The sequence below is a fragment of the Solenopsis invicta genome, chromosome 3 (assembly GCF_016802725.1).
Source record: "Solenopsis invicta isolate M01_SB chromosome 3, UNIL_Sinv_3.0, whole genome shotgun sequence".
In the NCBI taxonomy this organism is placed as follows: domain Eukaryota; kingdom Metazoa; phylum Arthropoda; class Insecta; order Hymenoptera; family Formicidae; genus Solenopsis; species Solenopsis invicta.
The window spans coordinates 15,820,770-15,836,593 of record NC_052666.1 but is presented as its reverse complement, the minus strand read 5'-3'; the positions used below and the strand labels follow the sequence as shown (position 1 = coordinate 15,836,593).

General features: G+C 34.1%; 1 protein-coding gene across 1 annotated transcript in view; it reads left to right on the top strand.

The window, feature by feature from the left end:
* LOC105197271 (sugar transporter SWEET1) overlaps positions 1 to 8,519 on the top strand; it is a 48,136-nt gene extending 39,617 nt beyond the window's left edge. The window contains exon 6 of the mRNA XM_026140868.2: positions 7,672 to 8,519. Within this exon, the coding sequence (XP_025996653.1) occupies positions 7,672 to 7,785 (114 nt within the window). The 3' untranslated portion in view covers positions 7,786 to 8,519. The remainder of the gene's footprint in view (positions 1 to 7,671) is intronic.
* Positions 8,520 to 15,824: the final 7,305 nt, after the last annotated feature.

The following is a 15,824-nucleotide window of genomic DNA, read 5'->3' as shown; positions in this document are numbered from 1 at the left end:
GTCTATCCGTTTCTGTCTGCAAATGCGTATATGCATCCTGTCCGTTTCTGACTGTAATTATAGATTAAGTGTAGTAAAGCAGACAGATACGAATAGGATACGTTTTCTGTTTGTTTCTATCCGTAATTTTTACCAGGGCTTAGCATGCCAAGTTTCTGTAGGCAGTTTAACCTCTTATTTTTGCCTTCGAAAGTGAACTCGGTGTTTGGATGGATCGATAGTTTTTCACGCTGATTCCGAATATGTAGGTCTCTAGTTGATGCAATTTGCTGTTCCAGAGAAAATGGTCCCCAAAATGTTGAGACACGGAATTGAAACTCTGGTGCACATTTTCTTTGGAACGCATGGCATCAACTAGAGACTTATATATTTGGAATCAGCGTGAAAAACTATTGATTAAACCAAACCGAGTTCATTTTCGAGGGCTAAAAAAAGGGGTTAACTGCCTACAGAAACTTGGCCTCACTCTTTCACCATATTGTTTGCATATTGACGAAATTTTAAGATTGAAAATTATTGTATAAATACTTTAAGATACGTTCTCATATAAGATAAATGTAATCAGCATATAAAAGAAGTTTTTTGATGTTGCAAAAATTACGGCAATATGTTATTTATTTAATTAGAATTAGTGTGGTTAATCTTATATACGTTTGTATATGAAAAAGTTTTTACTGTTGCGGCAATATGCTTCATATATAAACAGAAATAGAGTATGGTTAATCCCGTAGTTTAAAAAAATTTTTAGTTTTTTAACAGATATTCTTATAGCTTAATCTGTATTTACTGTTTTGCATATAATAAGATTCTGTTTTACTAATTACAATTACGCATTATTTTACAATTTTTGACGCATTGGCGGCATTTGAACCTAAGATTTCGGAACAATAATCTATTACGCTAACATTGAGCTAATCGTACACTTGTAATATTGTTAATAAAAAGTTACATTTGAAATAAAGCTGATTTGAACAGAAAGATACTTATGTGTTGAGTATCGCGCGAACATTCTCATTAGCTCTTTAATTATTTAGCCTTAGATATTTATATAAATAATTAAAATCTATTCCTGCCCATGGCTAGACTAGTCAAAATAGTAACAAAATAACAACTGGAAATAGTTTCGGAACATGAAAAACATTATTGATGTAAAAAGTACATTGCAAAAATCAATTTGCAACTAATTGTTATAAACAAATTATTAAAAATTGACTGTAGAGGAAAACTAATTGCTCTAATCGATTCTACGGGAAAAATTACTTAAAAAACATGACGCTTTTTTAACCCTTAAACGTAAGTGGGTCTGAGAAATCCCATATGAAGTTTTGAACGCTTGCTATGTGAAGACGGAATAAGATAGGAGGTTCGGACCAAGACTTAAAAAGGTTTGAAATCTCCTCTTTTCATTGATATGGTTGATCAACTTTTTTGGTCAACTAAAATTCGAACGGCACGGCAGCAAAGTTTTCTTAGGGTCAATGCGATCCATATAGTGTGTAAAGTGAAACTTTTTTTGTGAGTATTTTACATTAAAAAACTGGACAAAATACGTTTAAACAGGTCGGTTTGCGGATGTTACTCGCATATACTCTGTCTAAAGTTGGAATACTATAAAATGTTGTAGAAAAAAGAGTTTTTCCGAAATATATCATGAAACACATCAATTTTCAATTTTAGACACGATTTAATCAAAAATATCTCATATTCGCCTTGTTACACAAGTACAATTTTTAATAGAAATAACAATAATATAATTTTTTTTAAGTATGAATCTTTAGCTATAAAACGCCGTATTGTAAAGTTTTTCAAAGTTTTTTGTTGCAAAGATATGATTTTTTTTTTTAAGTAAATTTTTAGATGCCCAAAAATACCTCATATTCTCCATGTTATATAATTATACTTTTTAAAAGGAATGACTTTGCCAAATTTTATTTTGAAAGTGTGACTCTTTAGTTTTAAAACGCCGTATTTGAAAGTCCTTAAACATTTTTTGTTGTGAAGATATGATTTTTTGAAGGAAAAGTGGATTTTTGACCAATTTCTCATTTTTGTTTAATGGTTTTTTTTTATAACTTTACAATAAATTATTTTTTGGCAATGCCGATTATGCAGTCACACTCCTGAGATTTTGAATTTTTAGTAAAAAAAAAATGTAGAAAAATATTGATTGTAATCAAAGTTATAGCTTCTCAAAGTTGAAAAAGTCTTTCAGACCCAAAAATGTGTTTCCGTATTTTACAGGATTGGTGTGTTTAAGGGTTAATAGTTATTATAATTGTTATAAACAAATTAATTGCAAAATTTATTTTTGCAACGTGTATTTTATGTTAATAATGGTTTTTTATGTTTTGGTTCTATTTCCAGTTGTTATTTTTTAGCTATTTTTATTGGTCTGATTGTGAGCTTTTATGGGTTAAGACAAAATGTAATTCTTTCTTTATAAGAAAATAATTTTTTTAAATTTACAAAATAATTTAAGTTTTGCTTATTTAAAAAGAATTTTTTATGCAAGCATATGGTTCAAACAAGTTATAATTGTAATTTTTAATCCATTTTTTTTATTTCAACAAAATGTTGTATATTTTTAAATAATAATATGCATATTTAAAGCAGCTTAAACACATCGATCCTGTAAAATACGAAAACACATTTTGGGGTCTGGGAGACTTTTTCAACTTTGAGAAGCTATAACTTTGATTACAATCAATATTTTTCTACGAATTTTTTTTAAAACAAAAGTTCAAAATCTCAGGAGTGTAACTGCACAATCGGCATTGCTGAAAAATAATTTATTGTGAAGTTATAAAAGCAAAACCATTAAACAAAAATGAGAAATTGGTTAAAAATCCACTTTTCCTTTAAAAAAATCATATCCTCGCAACCAAAAACGTTTAAGGACTTTCAAATACGGCGTTTTAAAGCTAAAGAGTCCCACTTTCAAAATAAAATTTGGCAAAGTTATTCCTTTTAAAAAGTATAATTATATAACATGGAGAATATGAAGTATATTTTTGGGCATCTAAAAATTCACTTAAAAAAAAAATCATATCTTTGCAACAAAAAACTTTGAAAAACTTTACAATACAGCGTTTTATAGCTAAAGATTCATACTTTCAAAAAAAAATTATATTATTGTTATTTCTATTAAAAAATGTACTTATGTAACAAGGTGAATATAAGGTATTTTTGATTAAATCGTGTCTAAAATTGAAAATTGATGTGTTTCATGATATATTTCGAAAAAACTCTTTTTTTTTTACAGCATTTTATAGTATTCCAATTTTAGACAGAGTATATGCGAGTAATATCCGCAAACCGACTTGTTCGAACGTATTTTGTCCAGCTTTTTTATGTAAAATACTCACAAAAAAAGTTTCACTTACACACTATATGGGTCGCATTGACCCTAACAAAACTTTACTGTCGTGCCGTTCAAATTCTAGTTGACCAAAAAAGTTGATCAACTATATCAATCGAAAGAGATTTTAAACTTTTTTTTACGTCTTGTTTCGAACCTCCTATCTCATTCCGTCTTTACAGAGCAAGCGTTCAAAACTTCATATGGGGTCTCTCAGACCCACTTACGTGTTTAAGGGTTAAAAACGTAATCATTTCATATATACATTATAACTACATAATGCTAAATTAACATTTATTAAATAGATTGCTCAGTTACTGTTTTTACAAATAATACAAATAAAACAATTTTTTTACTGGAAATGTTTCGTTTATAATTGCAGTTATGTGTTTATAGTAAAATGGCAATGTATTGCTAAATTGTGAAATATGTAAATTGTATAATAGTAATATGACAACCTCTGATCAATGATAATCTCTATATTTCATTATTTGTCATTTTATGCTGTCATGATGGCATCATAAAGAATGAATAACATGTTTGCATTCAATGCCCAGCATGCTTGTGTATCTGACAAGGAAACACAGGAAAGTGTCCGCCTCAGATTAAAACGAGCTTTTAATATGTAGTAGTACAGATAAAAATAAGGGACACGTATTTTTTTATACGTGCCCATACACACTTTAAGGAGGTGGAACACCTTTGAAGAAAATTGGTTTTTTTCTTTCGAAGCGTATACCATCAAAATTATAAAAGATAGAAAAAAAATGTTTTAAATGAAAGTTGAATGGCTCGAAAAGTAATTTATAACAGCGGAAAAAAATTTAAGAAAAATTTTTTTAAATACTTTTTCCTACAACTTACTTATTTTTTTTTTAATTTTTATTTTTTTATAAGCAAAATAAAGCTTATTTTATTACGAATTCAACGGTATATGATAAAGTTACGATACATTTCCATTTTCCAAAAATAATTATAAAAACCTCTCTATATACACGGTACGTGCACCCGTCTGCGCGTTTGTGCGCTACGGAAGTGACTCCCTCTGATTTCGACGAGCCATTAATATGTTGTACAGATTAAAATAAGGACACGTATTTTTTTACACGTGCCCTAATACACTTTTAAGGGTGAAACACCCCTTTGAAGTAAGTCGGGTTTTTTTCTTTTGAAGCGTGTATTGTCAAAACTATAAGAGATGGAGAAAAATGTTCTCAGTGAAAGTTGAATGCATGTTTTTCTGACATAAGATGATAAAAACATTTTGAGGACAGTCTGTGTCTAACATGAAAACGTAGACATCGAGAAAAACATTTACGTAACTCTTGAATCTATACATGTTAAAGTCAATACTGCCGAGACGTAAACATTCTATTTCAAGATAAGAAATGATCTAAAATGCACGCGCCTGTAGCGTAATTATGCATATTTCTACACTAATCGAATTTAATAAACACATTAATTGAATTGTATAAATGCAGTATAAAAGATGAACTTTTTTACTAATTTTTTAATTAGTTTTATGTTAGTTTTCTTGTTGTTAGTTGATGAGCTGGTGTTAGATAGTGAAGGTATGGAATGTGTGAGTAATAATTTTTTGTAATCCAAGTCTCCTTATCTGTAAAATGTTGAAGAGAACAAATATTCTAGTCGAATCATGTAGACCAGTAAATAAATGTTTAACTTATATTAATTACATATTATTTTCTAAATAAGAAATTAATGTCTTACAACGCCGTAATTGTTGTTATTCTTTAGTGTAGTGTCGTTTTATTTTGTAGTAACCAAGGGAAATATAATCGCAAAGAAATTAAATGTCAAGGTAAAGATAAGAAGATATGAAGAATGTTCGAAGTAAAGTTAGTACATAATGTAAACATATATTGTTAGAACAGTGGTATAAAATGCTGTCGCTTTGCGAGTGTCTGTTTAGTATACTTGATAATTTTGTTGTGTATTAATCGCTACGAATTTATAAGTATAATAATATTTTTAATTTTTAAAAATTAAACAATTATTTTATTTATTTTAATATCATTTATTATTTTCACAAACCTTACTTTGTCATTAATTGAAATATTTACTTTATTCTTATTTGGTATATTTTTATTATAGCTTTGCAGAGAAATATCTTGTGGAGAGAACTTTTTAATCTAACAGAATTTTTTTTTCTAACAAAAAAATAATTTTAAAATATATACAATATCTACGATAATTTATTACTTTATGAGTGTAAATTAACTATCAATTTTTAATATAAATAATAGAATAAATATTATAAGCAAGACAAATAAAGTGTATAACTACTTTTAAATGTAATTATTAGTTTCACTTTAAACATATAAATGTGTATATGTTGATCATTTTTAGGTAAAATGCAGTAGATAATGCCAGTGGTCCACTGAGGGAAAGAGCTGATCTTTTAGGTAAACGATCAGCTTTTTTCTTCGGTGGACCACTGGTACTAGGCTGATCAGCTCTTTCCCAGCTAAAGATCAGTTAGTCTGTTAGTTCGCAGAGCTATCGGGCGCAAGATATAAAATCGTGTTATAGAGGTGTCTCATTTAATGTGTTCCTCAGTGCCAGTAATAGTAAAAAATAGGGAACTAGGCATAAAAAACTGTCAAAAATTTGTTGTAAATTTAATAAGTATGCATTATTTTATGATTTATTACAACATATTATAATATTATTTAACTTTCTAACTATGGAAAAAAACAAATATATGTATTGATTGTTTGGAATAAGTATATTTTTTTTTATAAATAATGTATTATTAAATAAGGCCCATTTATACATTTATTGTTATAGCCATTGCCGTTTATTATGTATGTGGCTTGCAACAGAGAAAACGATTTTCAATGACGCTAACTTTCCATAAGTTAAAATTGCATTAAAATAGCCAGAATTTTTTATAGTTAAAATATTAATTATAGACAAAATTAAAAATAATTGTGATGTTTTACAGTATAATAGATCTTAAAGGATTTCGTATTTGTGAATAATAATAAATTTAACAGTAAGTTGGAAAATACTCTTTAATTCTTTTATTATTTTCAATTTACTTTTAATTCGGGTCTTATTAAAAGCACAATTTAATAAAGTCCAATTTCAGAGTTTATAAACTTTTTTTTATTTATTTAAAAATGTTTTATATAGATGATAATTTTATTTTGGCGAGTGGTTGAAATAAACATTTTATTCTTATTTAGTTTATTTCAATACCTTTGTAAATAGAATTTATAAAAAATAAAATAAGTTGGGTGGGCCTTATTCGGCTTGGATACTTTTTGAGCCATTCAACTTTTATTTAGAACATTTTTCTCTATCTGTTATAGTTTTGACGATATACGCTTTGAAAGAAAAAAACCGATTTTCTGCAAAGGGGTGTTTTACCCCCTAAAAGTGCGGATAGGCACGTATAAAAAAATACGTGTTTGTTATTTTAATCTGTACAACATATTAAAGGCACGTCGAAATCGGAGGGAGTCACTTCCGTAGCGTACGAACGCACGGACGGGTGCGCGTATCGTGCGTATAGAGAGGTTATTATAATAGAGAGGAATTATTTTTGGAAAATGGGAATGTCGTATAGTAACTTTATCATATACCGTTGAATTTGTAATAAAATAAGCTACATTTTGCTTCTAAAAAAAATAAAAATTAAAAAAAAAATAAATAAGTAGTGGGGAAAAGTATTAAAAAAAAGAATTAAAAAAAAAATTTTTTTTACACTGTTATAAATTACTTTTCGAGCCATTCAACTATTATTTAAAACATTTTTTTCTATCTCTTATAGTTTTAACGGTATACGTTTCGAAATAAAAAAAAACCGATTTTCTTCAAAGGGGTGTTTCACCCCTTTAAAGTGCGTATGGGCAGGTATAAAAAAATACGTGTCCCTTATTTTTATCTGTACTACAACATAGTAAAAGCTCGTTTTAATCTGACGCGGACACTTCCCCGTGTTTCCTTGTATTTTTTACTTTAGCACATAAAGTATAAAATATTACTTTTTTTATAATTCTACTTTAATATTTTGGTGTACAGAATAATTATAGAAATTCCATTATGTAAAAAAGCATGATTCTATTTTAAAAAATGGTGATAGCCTTTATGTAATATTAAAAAATAAATTTTTTTGAATATTTATTTTATCGTTATTTGTGTTCTTTTAAGTCATACAACTTACATCTGAAATGTTTTTCTTTTTGTATTTTTCGAGATATTTGCTTGTCAAAAATAAAATATAATAGGGCACCCTTTATATTATATATTACAAATATCATTATTAACATTATGTACATTAATAGTTTCAGAATGCAGTTGGCTTCACGCTCAGCATAGCTCAACTATCTCTGTTTTTGATATTTCCATCTAAAGAATCAAAAGATGGAGTATTAAATAAGCAGAGAAAGGAAGATTAATCTTTACTTTTTCTAAGAGAAAAATATTTTTTATATTTAAAATTAACATTCCTATTAAAATTTTATTAAAAATATTTTAAATTTATAAGAACATTCCATACAATACAATAAAAGACAATGTTAAGCATTTTATATGTATATTTTATTATACACTATAGACAAAATGATCCCTATTTACATTTTGTGCAATAACTGGTAATAATCAACGTTTTAAATTGAAAACTTAACGATTACACACCAGACAATATATTGTTTAATCGATTTTAGGCTCAAAGTTATGAAAAGGAAGAAGCAGAGCTATTGTATGTAGAATTTAACTCGTTTTTTATTTCTGTTGGGATTTTTTTTTAAGGTTCAATTACTTAACAGTATTCGATTTTTGCTATTGTTGAAAAATATACTGACACGCGTATTATAACTGACTGCAAAACAGATTAATCGTATATTGTTGAAAATTGTAGATTTTTATCAAATACTACTTTCATCAATTTTTTAATTTGAGAACATTGTAAGAATAATTCTGTGTCCTCATACAATGATGCTAAGCAGAATAAAATTTTCGCGCATATACATTAATTGCATTATTTTTGTATAGCGATATTGTACAGCGATACATGGAACATTATTACTATTGTATTATATAATGTATTATGATTGTATTATATAACATATATTACTATTGTATTATATAATGTTACAAAAATTAGGATTATTACATAAAATATTTAAAATATTCTGTCGTGTGTGTAATTTTTCATATAAAATAAAATATATTTACATAATAAAAACAATATATATATTTTTGTTGATTTATATAATTTTTATTAAATTATATTACTGTTTATATTTACAAGACTATCATAGAATTTTTTATATCGATTATTTGTGTAACTTTTTAAAATTTTTATAAATAACGTCTGCGTCTGGAAACATCACTTAGATGCTCTTATGTTATTTTATCTTGTTGTTTTTCGAATATACTACTGTGTCCAAAAAGTAAGGTGACATTGCATTTATTTCGAAAATTCTTTATTTATTCTTGCAAATCAATTTCGTCCCTTTCAAAGTAATCCCCCCCTGATATAATACACTTATTCCAACGGATTTTCCAATCTTCGAAACAGTTGTAATAATCGATTTCAGGAATGGCCTTTAGCTCCTTCTTCGCAGCGGCTTGAATCTCTTCTATCGACTCGAAACGGTGATTCGTGATTTTTTAACCAAAAACTCGACTAATATCGTTCCACAACCACCGTATTCACCTGATTTGGCTCCATGCGACTTCTGGCTATTCAGCAAACTCAAGCGGCCGCTCCGGGGACACCCCGTTTCGCTGCGAAGAAGGAGCTAAAGGCCATTCCTGAAATCGATTATTACAACTGTTTCGAAGATTGGAAAATCCGTTGGAATAAGTGTATTATATCAGGGGGGGATTACTTTGAAGGGGACGAAATTGATTTGCAAGAATAAATAAAGAATTTTCGAAATAAATGCAATGTCACCTTATTTTTTGGACACAGTAGTACTATATTCGAAACTAAACAAAGATACCACATACTAAACAAAGATACTACATCCAGCGTCATTGATTTTGTCCCTCAGAAAATTTTCTAAACTAAGAAGTCGCTATCTTTATACATACAGTTCATGATTAACATAACGACCAATAAGCTCTAGTCGTTACATTAATCATGAATTGCGAGTATGTAGAAAGAGGGTGTCTTTTTAATTTAGAAAATTTTTTGAGGGACAGAATCAATTACTGTGAGTGTACACCCATGGAATTTGATTCTGTCCATGGAGAAATTTTCCAAACTAAGAAGTCTCTATCTTTCTACATACTTACAGTTTATGATTAATGTAATGACCAATTAGACCTGTGCGCCATTTTATTTTATACAGGCGGCGGCGTTTGAAGTAAAATAGTTTGGCGGCGGCGAATTTGTCAACAATTTTCTTTTTCAGCGGCGGCGGAATCGGCAGATGATAATTTATCGGCGGCGGCGGCGGCAAATGGTGGCGTCAATATATATATATATATATATATATATATATATATATATATATATATATATATATATATATATATTGTGACGTGGCAGTTTTATCTGCCTCGCCACTTCGTCTTCCGCCTGAGCATAGCGCAAGGAGGCGCGTAAGACCGGGTCGGGCACTCAGCGAGAGAGCGAAATCTCCGGCGGGACTGCGACGCGTATTGATTTCATTTATTTATTCGCGGCTTATTTCATGTATCCGCGGGCACCTCGACAAACGTCGCCTAAGGACCAGCAGCAGCGAGGAGGATGGGCAGCAGCAGGACAAGGAGAAGGCGATCGTCCAGGGCCGGCGCACGGAAAACCGACGGCGGAAAGAAGGACGAGACTCGACGTGGTGACAGATATGCGCCACGCAAAAGAGGCTCGCAATTGGCGCAGCCGAGGGACAGGCCAGGGCGGACGAACGGCCAGGACAAGGGCCGTCGAATGCCGGCTGTCCGTCGAGAAGGGTAGCGGCGAAGAATCGTCGCGGGAAATCTCTGCTGCTGTCATCCGCGAGGACGACGAGAGCGGCGAGGATATCGGATGCCGACGGGGACCGCACGACACCTGCGGAGACCCGACACTGCGCTGCCGTGACGTCACGGCTAGATAAGGGCAGCCGCTGATAGGCCGCGCCGCTAGGCGCAAGGATATCGCGCACCCTGTAGGAGGGGTAGCGCTCATCGAGCGCGATCCTCTCGGCTTTTGCGTGCGACCCGGCGAACTGAGCGCGTGCGGGACGAATCCGAGCGAGGGTTATCGGCGAGCGAGCTACCGGATTTTGGCTATCGAAACTGTGCCCGGCCTGGCGATCCCTGCGGAGACGTCCACGGGACCGACGGAGGACAGGATCGTCGTCGAGGTGACCCTCTAGAGACGGTGTAAAGCCACGAGCTGCCGGTGCCGGCTGACTCGCGCTCTGAGGTGGAGCCATTGGGTTAGTGTGCAGGTGCGTCCGCCGCGTGGCGATAGAACGCACCTTTTTAGTGTTTGGTCGGCTCTCCACCTCAAGCGTGAGACCTTGCCGAGGCACCCAGCTGTCGGCTGCCGCGTGTACGTTGGCTGTCCCGCCGTAGAAGCTCGCGGACGACCGGCTTTCCGGGCAGCCGCAAAGCCCTCGCGCACGTGCGCGAGTCGTGTTACGGCCGTGATCACACAACCGCCCGCGTTATCGGTGCGTTGTCGTGTCGCGCGTCTTCGAGAGAATTGTGCATCGTGACCGCGACGACGGCATTGCCGTCACCGGGTATCTTTGGTTGTATTGCTGTTGAGTTAATTACAGTCCGTTAGCGAAAGTTCGACGAGTGTGTTCTCGCCGCGCTGTTCCGAGCGCGCGTGATTGGCTGTCTCGTTCCGCGCGGGACCAACCGCCGTTGTTCGCGCCGCTAGCGTAAGCATTGTAGTATTTAAGAAAATTTTAGCGTTCCGCTTATTCGTTTTCGTCAACTCTCTTCATCTTTTCCGTTCTTTGCTTGCTTCGACTGAAAATTCCTTCGCGTTTGGCTCTACTCTGTCTCTGTCATATGCTACAATACATGTTATTTCTGTCTGTTATATCGGCCTGATCTTGTTTGATTTCTCGTCTACCCGTCTCCTCCAGCAAGAGAGCCGCTTCGTCCCTGTCTCCGCTAGCCCGCCCCTCTACCGGTTAGAGGAGCTAGCTGGCCGCGTGCGAGCGACGATTTCGTGTTTCGTTCTGAGAAGCTATCGCGTGGTGTGCATCCGCGTCTAGCGTTAAATAGTGTACCCGGCGACGCGACCGGTATAATCGCGTCTGGCGCCCAAATTCGCGATTGGTGGTATCTATTGGTTATATCGTCGCTCACGCGTGTCTCGCGCGTAATTCCGGTGTTTGATCGCGTATTCCGCCGCTGCTCTCCGGCGTGGGATAAAAATACGTGACAATATATATATATATATATATATATATATATATATATATATATATACACACACATATATATATGTATATATATTTTTTTTAATAAATGAGTTAAACTCTAAAATAATTAAATAAACAGACTTATATTTGACAGATATATTTAAAAATTATCAAGAAACATAAATATTCCTTGTATTTTATATTATTCTCTTTATTTAACTTTTTCATTTTAAAAGTTTGCAATTATTTTAATTGTTTATCATGTTCAATAATGTTATAAATTATTTAATGAATTTCACATAGTTATTTTAAATCCCTGTAATTGGGAATAAACATTAATTTCAATTTTTAATAAGTATAGATAATTTAAATAAATAAAAACAATAGCAAACAATACATATGGTTATACGTATGTATAATTGTACACCCAAGGACTTTGATTCTGTCCATGGAGAAATTGTTCAAACTGAGAAGTCACGACTTTCTACATACTCGCAGTTCATGATTAATGAAACGACTAGAGCTTATTGGTCGTTACGTTAATCATGAACTGTAAGTATGTAGAAAGATAGCGACTTCTCAGTTTGGAAAATTTCCCCATGGACAGAATCAAAGTCCTTGGGTGTACGTATAATTATATGTATGTACATAATACATATAATAATAAAATACATATAATAAGATTATGAAGATAAAACACAATATTTATGTTTAGAATATACTTGCTAACTTATTTCCTTGTAAAAAAATAAAATAACAATTTTAAAATAATTATAATCATCATATATGTAACAAAAATAAAATATTATTTGCTTTAACCATCAGATTTCTTACATATGAAAGACTTTTTCGCATTAAATAATAAAACTTATGTAACTTATTTTATTGACTTTAAATATATATTTTTTATTAATTTAAAATTATTATAAATAAATAAGATTTTATTAGATTTTGATGGTTTTAACGCAGAACGTTTTGCTGTGATAAGTAAACTTGCAGAAGAGAATGCACGTTCAGATGCTAAACTTGTAATCGGTATAGCATAAATGCTGCACATCAATTTGTATAAGTTTGGCAAAGAATTAAGAAATAAGAATCTGAATTCTCGACTGTGATTGGCTAATTCTTACGGTACGTCTTATGGTTTCGGTTATGGAAGATGTGTGTTATAAGGGCCTCGCACATGAAATGCATAATAGAGCATAAGCATAGCGTAAGACCTCTATACCAGACCTGTGCGCCGTTTTATTTTATACAGGCGGCGGCGGAATCGGCGGATGATAATTTATCGGCGGCGGCGGCGTAGCGCGGCGGCGCAAAGGTCTACGACCAATAAAATCTAGTCGTTACATTAATCATAAACTGCGAATATGTAGAAAGTGGTGACTTCTCAATTTAGAAAATTTTCCCATGGACAGAATCAAATTCCATGGGTGTACATCCAACACAAAGAAGTAAGAAAATCAAGAAGGAACATTGGCGAGAATCCCATGGTTACGCTTGAAACGGAAGAAGCCTTCTAGTAACTTCAGTAAATATGGGGATTTTTCGTTTCTAGATTGCCGATTGCCTTTGCAATAGTCATTCATAATCTCATTTCTATAGCCTATACTTGTATTATTAAGTTCAATAACAATAAATCAACTGTTAGTATTGTTTCATTGAAACGTATTTCAATATATTTTACAAAAATTGTATATTTTTGGTTATTTATTTTACAGTATAGAATAATTGCTATTTAGTAATTATCTCAGAAGTAAAAGAGCCTTAAATATTAAGTATTGCAAAAGTATATATGTATGAATTAATTATCAAAGAAAATGCAATATTAAACTTTACATGTTAAATAATCCGTTTGTTTTCTGTTCCTGAACTTCCTGAAGTGTACACTTAAAATAAAATAGATATATATTTGGAAGTTAGTGAAAGCAAGAAGGAACGTTCCAGTGCAGAAATAGAAAACAAGCCTAATACTACATATAAATCTCGTGTAGAGGTCACGAGAATAGAGGTTTAAATAATGGTGCTTAACGATTTGGTAGCCCTCTTAGGAGGCTACTTCCGTTTCACGGATTATTAGAAAGCCTTCTTTCTGATTTTCTTAGGGCCTGAGCAGAATGGCTGACTTATATAACCTTAAGACAATTTTTATGATTTCAGTCTTTGTCTTTAGGAACGCACAATAACTGTCTTGTGTCTCAAGTCTTTAAATAAAAGAAATTGTTTTATCTGTGACTTGTAAGATTAATACAATACTTGTGTTATTATACTTTTTATTATAATTTTATAATTGTAACAAACCGCCTTTCCGCTCTCCCCTTCGGACCGTCCACCGTTCCAGGCTGTCCGGCCGAACAACCGCCGGACAGCGAAAAACCGGCGCACAGCGCCTACAATATATTTCAAATCGGCATAGGGCGCGAATACGCATCCGCCTGTCGAAGGGATCTCCGCGCGCACGCGCCTGAGAAGCGACCGAAGTGGCGGTCGCTGCCGATCTCGAGCGGCGGGCGCACTGTTCCGTACCCCCGCACCGTCCCTGCCCTTGAGATTCGGGTATATAAGCACCACCGCTTCTATCGTCGGGGTTTCTTTTCCGTCCGAATTCCGTTCACAAAAGAAGTGCCTCCTAAAGACTAGCCCGAAGTTAAGTGAGCTTAGCTTCTGCCAAGAGATCTTGGCGACTTACGGGCTCCAGTATATCTTGGGCTCCATCAGGAGATTCTGGTAGTCGGAATACTTCCGATCCATTTTCCCGTCTCGGTATCGACTCGCGATTCGGGGTGTGGAGTTCAGCGCCTCCACCAAGTGATCTTGGTGTGAGTCGATTGCCACCGCCGCACAACATCGGCGCATTAACCGCAGCGCGCTGCGACCGTCTCCGAACACAGTACAGCTGTACCGCGCGCGCGACGCGTCGCGACGTCTTTGTTTCCAGGCCCGCGTGCCTGTGACCGTGGCCACGGCCTTCAGCAAGGCCACGACAACGATGCGTAAACAGTGATTCCGAATTCCGAAAAACTCGGTTTGGAATCCCTTGCTTGTACACAGCCCGCGACTTGTAGATACCGCATCCGATACTTTTCCGTTTTTGTCCGTCCGCGCTGTTTCCGCCCGTCCGTCCGCGCGTTATATTTTCGTTCGTCCGTCCGCGCGTAGAAATAAGTTCTCGTTACGTCCGTCCGAGCGTTACCGCCATTTGTCCGTCCGCGCGCTATTTATCTGTATTTTTCCAAACGCGTAATAAATCACGTTTCTTTCACCACCAAACGTCTAGTTCTCTTGGCGACCTCTCCGCGTCCTCGTCCGTTGAAGTCACGCCGCCCCGTGCGCGGAAAAGTCAGGTTGTTACATAATTACTATATAAAAAATATAAGTGTTAACATTTTTAGGAAAGAGATAAGGTTAGATTTAGGTTAGGTGAATTAACAAGACTAGAATTAAGTCACTTGTGAAATAAGGGAGACAAAATCATATTATAGAATCCCTGATAGCCATGCATGTTTTGCAAAATCAGGCAACTTAATGCTGAGCATGAATTTTTGACTAGTTGCTGTGTATTTGATGAAAACGTAACGCATAGTCCTACATATTCAACAATATGAGAGCAGATTTGAGACATTTTATGTCAGCAGATTCAAAGCAAACGGAGAGCAACTGTTGCTTATTCTGTTGCCAACAAAATGACTTCTATTCGTGGAAAACATTTTGCTTTATTAATTATTTTTAACAACATAAAAGCAACGTGATGACAATAAAAAAAAGATAATGATGCTGTGCTTTTGTCATGTATTTGCTAAAAACATTAAATATATTAATTACTATCTTGTAGGCAAATAAAATGTCAAAAATGATTTGTGTGTATGTGCGCGCGTGTGCGTATGTGATTGTGTGTTTCCGCGAGCGTGTGTAATGTAATAAATAAACAGGAGTAAATTAATTATTTACTTGGCTACCAGATCGGATAGAAATGGATTTAACAAGTGAGTGCTGGCGTCACCGCTAGGCTGCCACGCCGCGGGAGATTTTCTCGTGAGTCGAGTTTGGCCACAGGCATTATATCTAGGTGCCATCGCGGCGGACACCCCAACTCATCCTTCCGTAAACTTTTAGGACTT